The sequence below is a fragment of the Rutilus rutilus genome (assembly GCF_951802725.1).
Source record: "Rutilus rutilus genome assembly, chromosome: 21".
In the NCBI taxonomy this organism is placed as follows: Eukaryota; Metazoa; Chordata; class Actinopteri; order Cypriniformes; family Leuciscidae; genus Rutilus; species Rutilus rutilus.
In genome coordinates, this window is record NC_140226.1 from 17,859,807 (window position 1) to 17,874,200 (window position 14,394).

A 14,394-nucleotide genomic window follows, 5' to 3' on the forward strand; every position below is an offset into this window, starting at 1 on the left:
TGGCTGGCGCTCTCAGCGCTGTCATATTATATAACAACTATTCAGTGTTTTCAACCACATAAGGTTTATTTTAGGTTTCAGACATTTAAATACACAAGTACTAGCAAAACAACATTTATAGTTTGTAAAATACACACTGTCTATGGAAGCGGCAATAGCAATCCTTTCAATTATAAATTGATGACGTGTTTAGATACACATTGTGTAGGTAACTATATAATTTACGCTGATCTTCTCACACTTCACCAGCCACTTACTTTAATGTATTTCGGGAGAAGTGGATGAATTGACGTGTTGTAGATCTAAATCTAAAATATACAATTCTCTGAACTGCAGTACGTAATAACAAACATGGCGCCCATTGTGCGTTATAGATCAACTAACATGAATCATGATCATTATAAAGGTTTCTTAAATGACAAAACACATTCACTTACATGTATTTAAGAATAAAAATATCAGACAAGGACTGACTGACATGTAACGCAACCAATTACTGTTCGTTTTGTTCCGCGTCATGTTTAGTGTGAAAATGTAAGGTCGATGTCCATACAATAACAGACCGGTGTTGTGCCGATGCCGAATTTCGACCCCCTGCCAAATTATTACCCCCCTCGTTGAAGTCAGTATCTGATTGCCTAATCCTAACCCCACCCCTAATCTTAACCCCTCCCCCACAACTAATCCTAAACCTACCAATACTAGGGGGGTAATAATTTGGCGGGGGTCGAAATTCGGCACAACAACGGCATTTAAGGTGAGGCGTTCTAAAATAACGCTCACCTTATGCAGGACGTGCAATAAGTCAGGAGAGGTGTCGTATTTGGCCAGAAAAGGAAAGAAATGTGAAAAGAACTGCTGAAATTTAAAGCTGGTTTGTAGCATACTGAATACTACTTAGCTGTTATTGGTACTATAGTGTTATTTAGTGTTAAATTATTGTATTTGGGTTAGGTGGCTTGGGTTTTATTGTGAATTTGTTATGTAAATTTGTTGTGTTTTGTATTTTGACTACTTATATTTATATATTTACTCTACAATTTTAATATATTCAATTTTAAGAATTTTTTTATTTAATATTTTTCAATAAAAAAAGCCATTATTTAATGTCATTCACCATTGTTTTGAGGCTCTCTATTTTTATAAATTATCGGTTCAGGCACCGGTACTGTTTTAAAAGTATTGATACCCCGATACCCAACACTAGTCGCCACACTAAACCTAAAGCCATAACTCATAAATAGCATAACTCATAAATAGCATTACAAATGCTTTTTCGACTGTTTAGAGGGGCATACGACACACATCATCTCATACGAACAGCCTCCTCCCAAATCAACACCAGTGCCCCATTACCTCAGAGATACATGATACATGGCGTACTGAGAGGAGCAGAAAGAGAGAGAGAATTGATTTTTTGCAGTGCTGAATAGAGATGCAAGTTAACCTGCAGTCATCTACACAACAGAGCAGCTTTCCCTTTGCAACGTTATACTAGAATAGTTGAGAGATCAGAGTCGCCTGTGAACTCAGCAAGATCCAGCAGCAGTGTCAGTCAAATGGAGCTGTGTAAGCTCTGTGGGATGATGATACTGCAAAACTGCCATCAGTTCACTAGGTGGGTTCAAACAGAAGATATCAGGATTCATTCATTCAGGATTCACTGTAATCATGTCTGCCTGGTGCAATCTACTGAAACTGATGAAACCAAGTTGTTCTGGATTCCAAAACCTGTCTGATATTGATTCACCAACTGAAGTTTACCTTTTTGGTCAGATAAATTTTGCTTTTCAAAAGAAATTATTAACTAATTAAATTGATCAAAAGTGACAGTGCAGACATATGGGTCAATGACGTGACGCCTACATTTTCTGTCCGATTGCATTTTTTCAGGCAAAAATGGGTTTAAATGCCTAAAAAGATACTGCATATTTGTAGTACCTCTCCCATGTATGTACTCACTTTAACTTTTCAAAAACCTTTACTTATTTTTTTTTTTTTTTTTGTTATTTAAAGTGTCAAAACATCATGTGGTGCGACCGTCCGGCCATAACTTCTGTTTTGAAAACATCTTTGAAATTACTCTGAATTTATTCAAATTTATATTCTGCACTATTTGGCATGATTTCCAAAATGTTTTGTAACCCTTTAAAAAAAATTCAAAGCATTTGCATTTATATTTCCATCATAATATACAAACAAACTTTGTCCAATGATGTCCATTTTATGAAATATCATGTGGTGCGACCATCAAGGAACTACAATTTTGGGACTTATATGTTGAAAACTATTCAAACACAGGAAGTTACATCATAAACCAATTTACCAAGGACCCATGGAAGCAGCAAGCAGGTTTGTAATTCTCTCAAATTGAAAAAAAAAAAAAACCTTTGTAATGGTTGGTATGTAGTTTGCTAAATTTGGATGTCATGTGGTATGACCTCAAAAAAAATTAATATTAAAGTTATTTCTACAAATATTTATTTTTATTATAAATTTCATATTGACCTTTTTTGGCAAGCTAGCTTGTTTTGTTTAGGTGGCCAATTCTGTGCCTGTAAATTATGACTGAATTTGAAAATATCATGTGGTGCGACCACTGCAGACTGGTTTCAATGATAGATATATGTCCTAGATTGGCAGTTTTATGCTTTTATAATCAATTGACGGTTTATATAAAAAAAGTACTTTACTTTAGTATCATTTGGAATAGATTTTTATGCAATTTGGGATATTTTTTTTTTATATATTTCAGACAGTTTAAGTTTACTCTTTGTACAATCTGTTTTCTATGTGAATATATAGTAAAGTGTAATTTATTCCTGTGATCAAAGCTGAATTTTCAGCATCATTACTCCAGTCTTCAGTGTCACATGATCCTTCAGAAATCATTATAATATGTAACCCTAGACCACAAAACCACTCAATGGGTCAATGTCATATGGGTCAATTTTTTTAAATTGAGATTTATACATCATATGAAAGCTGAATAAATAAGCTTTCTATTGATGTATGATTTGTTAAGATAGAACAATATTTGGCCGATACAACTGAAAATCTGGCATCTGAGGGTGCTACAAAATCGAAACATTGAGAAAATCGCCTTTAAAGTTGTCCATTTATGTTTGCGATATTGCTATATTCACTCACAAAAATAAATGTTTATAAATTTATGGTAGGACATTTACTAAATATAAAACATCTTTATTTAATATCCTAATGATTTTTGGAATAAAAGAAAAATCGACAATTTTGACCCATACAATGTATTGTTGGCTATTGCCACAAATACCCTGTGCGACTTGTGACTGGTTTTGTGATCCAGGGTCACTAATGATTTGCTGCTCAAGAAACATTTCTGATTATTATCAATGTTCATATTTTTGTGGAAACTGTGATACATTTTATATGTCAGGATTATTTGATGAATAGAAAGTTCAAAAGAACAGCATTTTTATTTGAAATAGAATCCTTCGTAACATTATAGCCTGCGCTTGAATGTGACACTGAATGTGTCCTTGATTAATAAAAGTATTAAATTACTTTAAAAAAACTATTGACCCCAAATGTTAACTGTATACAATACTTTTATGAAATAATTTATATCTATAACATTATTATTTGTTAGAAAGAAATTCTAAGTCAAGTTAAATTAAATGGTGCACTTGTGTTTGTGATGTTTTTTTTATTTAAAAAAAAAGTTTATTAAATGTTTATGTTCAGGAAAATTCTGTGAAATTTGTATAAAATCTGGTTTAAATCTATTTTTTTGTATAAAATGTATTGTTCATTGATCTCTTTAAATAGATTTTTAACTATATAAGGTCTTTGTGTCATTTGGAGCGACCACTTATGTGGTGCGACCAATAAAAGCAATCACTGTATTAAATTTAAAATTGGCCTGTTGAAAATCCTTATATGTCATTGACCCATATATTATAAATCTGATTATTATTATGATTATAATATTTCTTTTTCAAATAAATGCTGCCATTTTAAACATGATTATAGTAAGAAATGTTTCTTGAGCACCAAATCAACAAATTAATGATGCTGAAAATTCAGCTTTGCCATCACAGGAATAAATTGCATTGTAAAATACATTAAAATAAAAAAGTTATTTTAAATTGTAATAGTATTTCACAATATTACTGTTGATACATTATTTAATTACGATAAATGCAGACTTGGTGAGCATTAGATACGTCTAAAAAAAAAAAAAAATAAAAAAAAAAAAAACTCTAACCTTATCTGCACCTCAGATGGAATTCTGTTAATAAAAAAAGAACACTTAGATCAAATGTAATGTGGTAAACAGAGAAATTAGAGATTCCTTGAACTTGAAAGAAGTACTGTGTCCAAATATGCCTACTTCCATACTATACAGTAGGCGAAAAACAAGTAGTATCGAATTAATAGTATTCATAAAACACTAGGTCAGGGTTTCTCAAACTCGGCCCTGGAGGGCCACTGTCCTGCACAGTTTAGCTCCAACCCTGATCAAACACACCTAGCTGTGAGTATCTAGTGATCCTGAAGACACTGATTAAGCTTGCTCAGGTGTGTTTGATCAGGGTTGGAGATAAACTGTGCAGGACAGTGGCCCTCCAGGGCCGAGTTTGAGAAACCCTGCACTAGGTGAAAAATCCCCATTACTTCCGGCGAGACTCTGAAGTGTGCATACGATGGACACTTTACTATCCCGTGAGGCCACAGGAGAGGATTTGTGAATGGCAGTGAAGCTAAGCAACTGACGCTGATAATGACAACATAGCAGATCTAATACGTCCAGATTTCATTCATACTACTGTACACACACTCATACTATTATAGAACATACTTTTTTTTTAACGGTTGTGAATTAAGTTTTAAACCAAATGAAGTACCTACTATACAGTATGGGATTTCGGACGTACCAAAGGTGTATCGCTCAATGTACCCTGGGAGAACACAGATGGTTTAGATCTAAACTGTCAGACGAGCACAGGCTCCAGTCCAGAACAATAAAGAGGCTTTTGAAAGAGAGGAAGACACCCAAAAGTTGAAAGTTTAAGTATTTCTATGTGTATTTGTGTGCATGTTGTGTCTCCGTAAGGAAATTCTAAAAATGGCCTCTTGGAGTTACAATAGTCTTCCTTCCTGTGCATCTGGTTTTGGACAGCCTGATTACAGCTGCAACACAAAGCGTGAAGAAACCTCTCAAACTCAAACAATCACAAATGACACAATCCACAGTAAATGGTAAATCAGCAACTTTCAGACCGTGCATTTTCTTGAAAAACATTTAGTTCAACAAATGTTTTGCATTCAAAACAAGTCAAGATCTTTCATCTGTGACATTCTGTCGATTACCACGTAGGCCTAAATCATTTTGATTCGTTTGAAAGTACAGCCACAAGAAAGACTATAAAGTGACATTATAGGCTAGGCGACATAACGAATGAGTAGTGTGATAAAATTGCTTACTAATCTTGTTGGAGCAAAGTTATTCAATCTCTCAACTCTTGTCATAATCATACTTAATCCAAACATGTATGACTTTCTTCCTTCTGTGCAACAAAAAAACAAACAAAAAAAAACTATTTTGAGAATGTCTGTTTTTTGTTTCTGGTAACCAACATTCTTCAATATATCTTCTTCCACAGAAGAAAGAAAAGTAACAAGTTTGGAATAACGTGAGACAGAGTAAGTAAATGATGACATCATTCTTTGCCTTCAATTTCTGCATAGCATTGACTAAATAGATCTTAAATTAGGCCTATTTCCACCTCCAAATCTAAACTCCATGTAAACAGTCTAGATTCCTGGAGTCATGCTAGGAGTCTGAAGGTCAGGCTAAACTCTGTGCAGCACACATGAAGTACATGCTTCCCTATAATGCCATTTTATATATATATATATATATATATATATATATCTCCATGCATCAACCCCCCATTGCCCCTGAGACTAAAGGCCAGACACAGCTTGACTGTATTATTGGCATTTCTCTTCACGCTGGAGGGGTTGGTTTTCCTCACATAGTGCAGTCAAGTCCACAGGGAATACACTACAACGAATCAAGGCTTCCTGGCGGCATGTATGCTTCTTTTCACGCCCACCATTTGCAGTAAGCTACAAAAATAAGACCACATTTTCGGATTAAAGGCATCTGAGGCAGCTCAAATGTGTCAATAACATGCTGTGATCCAGCTAAATACTAGTGCTGCACGATTAATCGTATCGCAATCGCGATGTCAAGCCTAGAAGATTATATGACGCAAAATGCTGCGATTTTATATTAAATAAAACAAATTAGCGCTGTTAACGCACTTATTAATGCAAATGCTTTTAAACCATTCATGCGCGATAAGACATAAACGAGCTGTCTGTGAATGTCCTCCTGACACACACACACACACAGATAGACGCGCTCCAGTATCAAGTTCTCTTTCGCGGTAGAACGAACAACACACATACCGGTATGCCAAAATGAACGCGCTGCCTGTGAATGTGACTGTGACAGACAGAAAGACTTGCGCTAATATCGTGCGTGCACACAAAACAGCATGACAGAATACAGTTCTCTTTCGAGCTTGAACGAACAATAACACATACAATTATGCCAAAATGTCTTTTTGTCGAGTGTCTTCATAACATAAGAGTAGTCTTATGATGAACATGAAGAGTTGTGATGACTCATGAAAGAAGTGTGAGATCCGCGTCTCTGACAGCGGCTGGTCTTAAAGGGACAGTAGCCACTAATTATATCTGTCGCTAAAGTTATTCTTTTTTATTTTTTTATTTTTCTATATATATTTTTTTTATTATTTTTCTTTACCCCTGACATGTATGGTTATATGTACTCTTGTATGTAAAATATGTTTTGTTCTTGTTAAAATGCAATAAAAAAAAATCTGTCCTAAAGTTAATCAAAGAACAAAGGGAACAGAGAAAAACACTCACTGCTTTTGACTAAAGAACTTTTTTCTTTAGGCTAATTATCACTAATCTGTGTGTGCATTTATTTTCCTTGAGAACCAAGCAAGTTGACTCTTGAAACCATTTGTTTATTATATCGCATATCGCAATCGTAATCGCAATTTTGACCTCAATTATCGCAATATGACATTTTCCCCAAATCGTGCAGCCCTACTAAATACATCAATGTCAATTTTTATACCCAAACTGAAGATACATTTGTCTCCGAACTAGGAGTAAAATCTGTGTGGCTGCCTAGCTGGTCACACCACCTCTCTTGATACTACCAAAAGGAGTACCTGAATTATTCACATATGTGAAATTATTCAAACCGTCTCCAATGCAAAGTGAACCACCAGCACAGTGCATGACAGACCCAGTAACTCTCAGATTTGGGTCAGAACGGAGTTAGGTCATACGAACCAAATTTGCTCTCAAACGCATACACACACACACAATAAACATATATATTATACATCTGTGTCGACTGTCTGCTAAGTTATTCTAAGGTTTAAGAATGTTTTTCTGATTTTTGTTTTAGTCAAACTCACTGGCCAAAACCGTTCTCTACTTCACAGCACAAAAACACTCAATACCTGATTCAAAAAAATGCCACTGGGACAAAAATGCCATAGATATTTCAAACGTGGAGAAAAAAAAAGAAAAGAAAATCCCATTTTGTACTTTATTGAATATTTCATATTACTGTATTCTAGGCTGTTCTAGTAATGGGTTTAGCAGACACATCTGCAGTGACAATTTAGATTTAATTTAAAAATATAACAGGCATAATCATTCAGACTTAGAATTTGTGTGCTTTTAAATACACTACTGTTCAAAAGTTGAGTCAGTACGATTCTATTCCAAATAAATGCCGTTCTTTTGAACTTCCTATTCATCAAAGAATCCTGAAAAAAAGTATGACTAATACAGGCCCTAATATGGTTCAAGTACACAGCCTCTTAATAAAGAAGTTAATTTGTGAAACTGCCTAAGATGCACATGATTTACTGAGCTGACGGTCACAGATGTACAGCATGAGAACATATGTGCTGGGTGGAGTTTTCTTGGCCTGAATGGCTGTCTCTTGGCAGGCACGTATTGTAAATAAAAGCTTTACTGTGTATAAAGGGTGCTAAAAAGTGATATATTTTCAGTTGTGGAGACTCATATAGGTTTTTAATGGAACATCCAAAAGGCGTAACATTCTCATTATCACGAAGATGGTCTGTTGACACTAAAGACGCCCCTGCTCCCCCCTTTTATAACTTGTCTCTCCTTCTCTTTGGGAACCGAGGCAACCGCAGCTAATACCTATACCATGACGTAATGCCAGAATGGAATTTTTGGGCTTTTGTGAGTGTTGTAGCAGGTTTCCAAATGTCTACATCATTCACAGCACGTTTTTCAATTAGAAATAAACACCATCCCATCTGCAAGTTTTTATGCCTCAAAACTCTACGGATATAGTCACTAAGATTTGTATTTTAGCTCAAATGAATTGCATCCAAAGCTAGAGATTTGTAGAACAGACTTTCAAGTTGCCATTAAGGCCTAAATAACATTTAAAGTTCTAATATAAAATTACAAGTCTAAACCATGAGGGATATAATAAACATTTTGGAGATCAAAACCTTATTCCAGCACTGATTGTATTAAAAGAGAACTCGAGGAGGAGAAACAGCCGAATGTGAGAGAGAGAACGAGAGTGAGTTTGACCTACACAGATGCTGACCACAGACAGCACTCATCAAATTGAGACGTTCTAAGCGAACGTGTGTGTGTGTGTGAAGCTAAAAGGCATTGAGCTGACCTCAAACAGAGACGCTAATGGCTCCGCTTTAAATTACATCACCGTGTCGTCCTGCCTCTCCAAACACACACCCAGGGCCCAGACACCCCCCGCCAGTTAAAGGACAAGACTTGCAGTTGACTCGCGCAGCATATGATGGGAATGCAGAAAATATTGCACTGGTTAATAAAACACACATCCAGCAAAAATATGTTTGCATATCTGTGCATGTGAATGATTTAATTTGCTCATACATTTCTAAAGACCAATACCATCACTACATATTCTCTCCTCAGCCATGTGTCTGGACTGTGGCTATTTAAACAGATGTGGATCCACATCACGTCTTGTGGCCACACCCTGACAGTGGACATTAACATTGCTCTCTTGGTCACGTCATACTGCTGAGCCCAGAGTTACAGGCATCTGGGCGTGCATGTGTTAGTTTGTGCATGTTTGTTTGCCACACACATGTGTATTTGCTGTTAGTTGGTCACAGTTTGTGTGTGTTTGCATGCATGAATGCTGCAGACAGGCATGAATACCCCCTATCTCATCCATGCTGACTAAGCAGTCCTGCCCTAGCCACGTGCATCAGACTGTTTAACTGCACCAGGCAGTCCACTGCAACCATGTTCACCATTGCAGTCCGCCCCACTGTACTCCAAATGCATGCTGTTGTGTGGCTAATGGTCACGCACCCTGGTTGATCCATTATAAAGGTTTAGCAAACAGATTCAAATACTTCTTAACCAAATACATAAAATGCAATCATATGTAAACATCAGTGCAATCATCTCTAGCAATAGTTTATATGCAACAAACTGAAGAAATGTCTCTAAAGTCTGAAAGACATGTTTGTTTATATAGGGCCTCCACAATACGCACAACTCCCCATCTAATAAACCATTTCTGAGTCTAGTCTTCTCTTCTGTACCCGGCTCTACGTGCTACCTATGAGGCCTTTTCCCCTTGACTCAAACAATGACTCCTTTATACTCCAGCCCGAAGTGGCACCGTGGGAATGTGCTGGGGGGTTGGGGGGGGTGTTTTTATTCTGCCATTGGCACCCTGACCAGAGGCTGCCGACGCAAAGGTTAAAACTGTTACACACAAACACTCAAGGCAGTAGGTGTGGACATTATGGAGTTAATTTGCACATTTCAACAGGCAAATGGTCCAAAAAACATTTGGCAGCAAGTTCAATGTTCCTACGCAAATTTCCCAACGCGTTGCAATTAGCACGCCAGTGTCAGATCTTCAACATCCTGGTCTATTGAAAACGTTTACAGCACGACTCATTTCAGCTAATCGATTCTTTAGGAATCATCAAAAATGATTCAGTTATACACCGCTACGACATAACTGCGTCATCACGTGGTCTCCGATATGTGCCCTTTAAATTTAAAACGTGCAATAAATGCGTATGAAAACAAACTGCTGGTCATTTTCTCTCGTAAAAACTTAGAACCAAAATATATGTGTATTTACATCTCTTGTTTGAAAAGATTTTTGCACTTCATAAAATGCTATTTATTAAAACACATGCGTGTTGATAAAACTAATACAATCAAGACATAAACATGCATTTATTACGTTTAATTTGTAACTGCAGCTATCAAAAATAACTTTTCGCTCCATCAACACACTCATCAGTTCTCGGTTCATAACGAATCGGTTCTCGGTTTAACGAGTCAGTGATCCGCTTAGTCCGATTGGTGAACGATTCATCCAGACAGAACCGGTTCATCCGATCTAGTGAAAAGATCCGATACAAAAGAACAATTCATTCACGATTTGTACGAAAAGACGGCAATGTCGTAAAGATGTACGCATCTTCGAATATCACCTTGATGCTGCTGTCTAATGCTGTCTACTGCACAAACAGTCTCTAGGAAACATACTCATGATGACTAGGCTATCTTACAGATGCTCTTGATGTGTCAGAGATGCGCCCATCCTGAATCATATTACATCACATCAGCAGTCAAACTGGCGTCCTTCCTAAAGGACAGACAAGAAGCAGTACATGTGCTAATTTACCTTCCCATGCGCAAAACTGTCAGAAACATGCCAAACCTTGAAGCCAGCAAAATAAGCATCCGCGCTACTGTAGGAAATGCTGTTGTGATCCCAGAGCTATGTAAACGGTCGCATTACTACATTTCTCTGCATTGCGATTGTTCCGTGTCAAAACGAGTACTGAATATGCGTTATGAAAGTATATTTAAGCTCTGTGGTGAGTTTGGGTCGGTGGTTGAGGAGCCCTACCTCGTTCCAGCTTCACCTGGGATGATGATGGTGGAGCGTGCAGACTTTTGCTGCATTGACTCAAAGCTCCCAGGAGTGAGACCACGTGACCTAACTCTGCACCGCTACTATCTCAGTCACCCAAGTCCACACTGCGCTTTTAAAGTCACAAGCAGATTTGCCCCGGCGAGGGCATATATGCCATAAAGAGTCGTGCAGGGAATAAATGTCTTAAAAGATAAGGCTAAGAATGCGCCAGAGGTGGAATATTATGTTTACATCCATTCCAATGAAATACAGATTGCAGCGTGCAGCAAGCTAAATGTGCTTTCCAGGAATAGGCTACACTGTAGAACATGTTCAGCCTACGGTAAAAGCTGCCAGCTTGCCAGTGGACTACATTATCGTAAAATACTGAGACGACAATAAATGTGTCATTAAATCATATAACTATACTTACTTAGGTATCCAAAAGTTAACCACTTTTTTTGTAGTAGCGTACAAGTTTTACTGTAGTAGCCTATATTTTTTATATTATTTCCCGTTTAAATTAACGTACTTACAGTGCATCTATATGCCATAAAATAAAACTAGCCCATCGCAGATATAGGCTATAGTAGGACTAATATAAAAAGTGGTGTGTGGATGTTTCTCAGAAGGGTTTGTGAATAATTGCACTTAGCCTACAGTAATGATCATGTGTGCTCTGACTCTGTGGGCGTTGATAACGGAATGCATCATAGAATAAACTGCTCAAACTTTCTATAATGCGATTTATCTTACCTGTTATGATGTCGTCAATCACCAACTCTTTCTCAGTCATCATTTAAATCTTCAGGTTTTCTTATCCGTAAAGATCCCACTTAATGTCTAACTTTTTGCGCGGTTCATTAGATTCTTTACAGAAAGTGTTACCCCGTCCCGTTACGCTATTACTCCCACCAAAACTCCCAGCCCTAAACTATTTAAAATTAACGCTTTGGAGCGCATTTAAAATAAAGTATCTCGAGTTTGACCCACAGTTGAGTTTTCCTCAGACTGTCTGACATCCAGAGAGAAGAAGTGTATAGCCTACTGATCCAGACTTCACGTCTGTTGGCTCGGGCCCCGCCCTTCAGCTCGACTCCATGTGCAAGACTAATGAAGGCAGAAACAGAGTAAACACAGGCCTCGAACAACTAAAAAAACTTGAAAAGGACACCTAATTATTTTGTAGCTTAGCAATTCTTCTATATCATCAGTCGTGATCAGGCTATTTAAACAAAATATAAGAGGGATCATACAAAAATGCATGTTATTTTTTATTTAGTACTGCCCTGAATAAGATATTTTACATAAAAGATGTTTACAGTCCACAAGACAAAAAAATAACTGAATTTATAAAAATGACCCCGTTCAAAAGTTTATATGCTAGCCTTGATTCTTAACTAGGCTACAGTGTGTCATTAGATGATACGCAACTGTTGTTTTTTTGTTTTTTGATGGCTGCTCTTGAGTGCCTTGTTTGTCCTGAATAGTTAAACTGCACAGAGTTCTTCAGAAAATTCCTCCAGGTCCTGCAAATTCTTTGATTTTCAAGCATGTATTGCATATTTGATCCCTTTCCAGAAGAGACTGTATGATTTCGAAATCCATCTTTTCTCACTGAGGACAATTGAGCGACTAAAATAACTTTTTGAATTTGAAGATCAAGGTAAATTGTACTTCATTTATATTCTGTTGCTTTCGAAGAGAAGTACTAACTGAAAAAAATATGCTATTCAAACAAAATAAGAACAAGTTGGACATCTTCATCCTGTTCAAAAGTTTTCACCCCCGTCTCTTAATGCATCGTGTTTCCTTTTGGAGCATCAGTGAATGTTTGAACCTTTTTTTAATAGTTGTGTTGGAGTCCATCAATTATCCTCAGTGTGAAAACATGAATCTCGAAATCAGTCAACGCTGGAAAGGGTTCAAAGATGCTGGAAAACGAAAGAATTTTCGGGACCTGCATGAAGGATTTTTCTGAAGAACTGTGGGTAGTTTAACTGCCCTCAAACAAGAGACTCAAGAACAACCATCACAAAACAAAAAAATCATCCAGGTAACGACACACATAAGAATCAAGGGTATGTAAAAACTTTTTTTGTCTTTTGGTCTATATGTAAACATCTTTTATGTCAAATATATTATTCAGGACAGTACTAAATAAAAATGAACATGCATTTTGTATGATATCTTATTTTGTTAAAATAATTAACATTTTGCAGATTCTGTAAGGTGTACTGTATGCAAACTTTAGTCAAATAATTATGTACAGTATATAGTTTGTTTATATCTATCTGTCTTTAATTAAACCGTTAATTAAAAAATTGTATTCAAGGGAGTATAATTATGAAACACTGATCAGAATGTTATCAAATAACAAACCATATTCCCAGGAAATTGCACATGGTGAAATAATACTGCATCACACCATCATGTACAGTATTGCATGGAAAATAATATTGTCCATGGTCATTTAGTACACTATAGGTCCTTTTGTCATCTATGGTTCCTTGAAGAACCTTTCCATTGCACAAAATGTTCTTTACACTAAAACAATGACATCACTAAATAAAATTCCGACATCACTGCGGAAACCCCCATTTTGGAACCTTTATTTTTATATTGTCAATTAATGGATTAATAGGAGACATATTCGTTTTAGATATAATGTTTACATTGATTGATTGATTGATTAATTGATTGATTGATTGATTGATTGATTGATTGGAATGTTATTGCATATCTGCAATATGCATATTCAAAGCTATTTAAAAAAAAGAGGCTGGATTATTTGTTGACTCGGGAGGGGGTTCCTCCAGGCCTGAGCACAGGTTTTATCTCAAAGGGTGGAGTTTACTTGACAATTGTTGTCACTGAAAGCAGTGAGATTATGAATAGCACTTAACACATGCATCTCTTCAGCAGACATTTTCACTTTCAACAAAATTAAGTCACTCAAGAATGAAGAGGTTACTTTCAGTCACTCACAGGCAGAAAAAAAGTGTAATTCAGCATAACATTTTAGCCAACATATTATAAATATTTATTTATACATACAACATGATCACATTTTTCAAAATGCATTAGTAAACTAAACTTCAGCTGACCTCGGGATATCAAATGGAAGTTGGAAGAGGAAGGCCAATGGCCAGCGCTGGTCACCTCCCCTGGCATTGCAGTTATAAAAAGGCTCAATGCCCCATCTAGTGGTCAATATGAATTTGACCCACAAGACCCTGAACCTGCCAATCAAACCCCAAACAAGCACTGCATTTACACACCTAATCTAAAGAATTTTAAATGTTCAAAGCTTCCCTGAACATAAACGTTACATATTTTGTTCATATTTATATGTGCATTCTTTT

General features: G+C 36.5%; 1 protein-coding gene across 5 annotated transcripts in view; it reads right to left on the bottom strand.

Annotated features, from left to right (window-relative positions):
• The window catches only part of hspa12a (heat shock protein 12A), a 45,148-nt gene extending 33,044 nt beyond the window's left edge, over positions 1 to 12,104 (bottom strand). For 2 of the 5 annotated variants that reach the window (XM_084393744.1, XM_084393741.1), the window contains exon 1: positions 11,786 to 12,104. In XM_084393744.1, coding sequence (XP_084249870.1) covers positions 11,786 to 11,828 — 43 coding nt within the window. In that variant the 5' untranslated portion in view covers positions 11,829 to 12,104. Of the gene's footprint in view, positions 1 to 8,773; positions 8,871 to 11,023; positions 11,133 to 11,785 lie in introns of those variants that run through there. The other 3 variants (XM_084393742.1, XM_084393745.1, XM_084393743.1) reach the window with 3 other exon arrangements.
• Between the last annotated feature and the right edge of the window lie 2,290 nt (positions 12,105 to 14,394).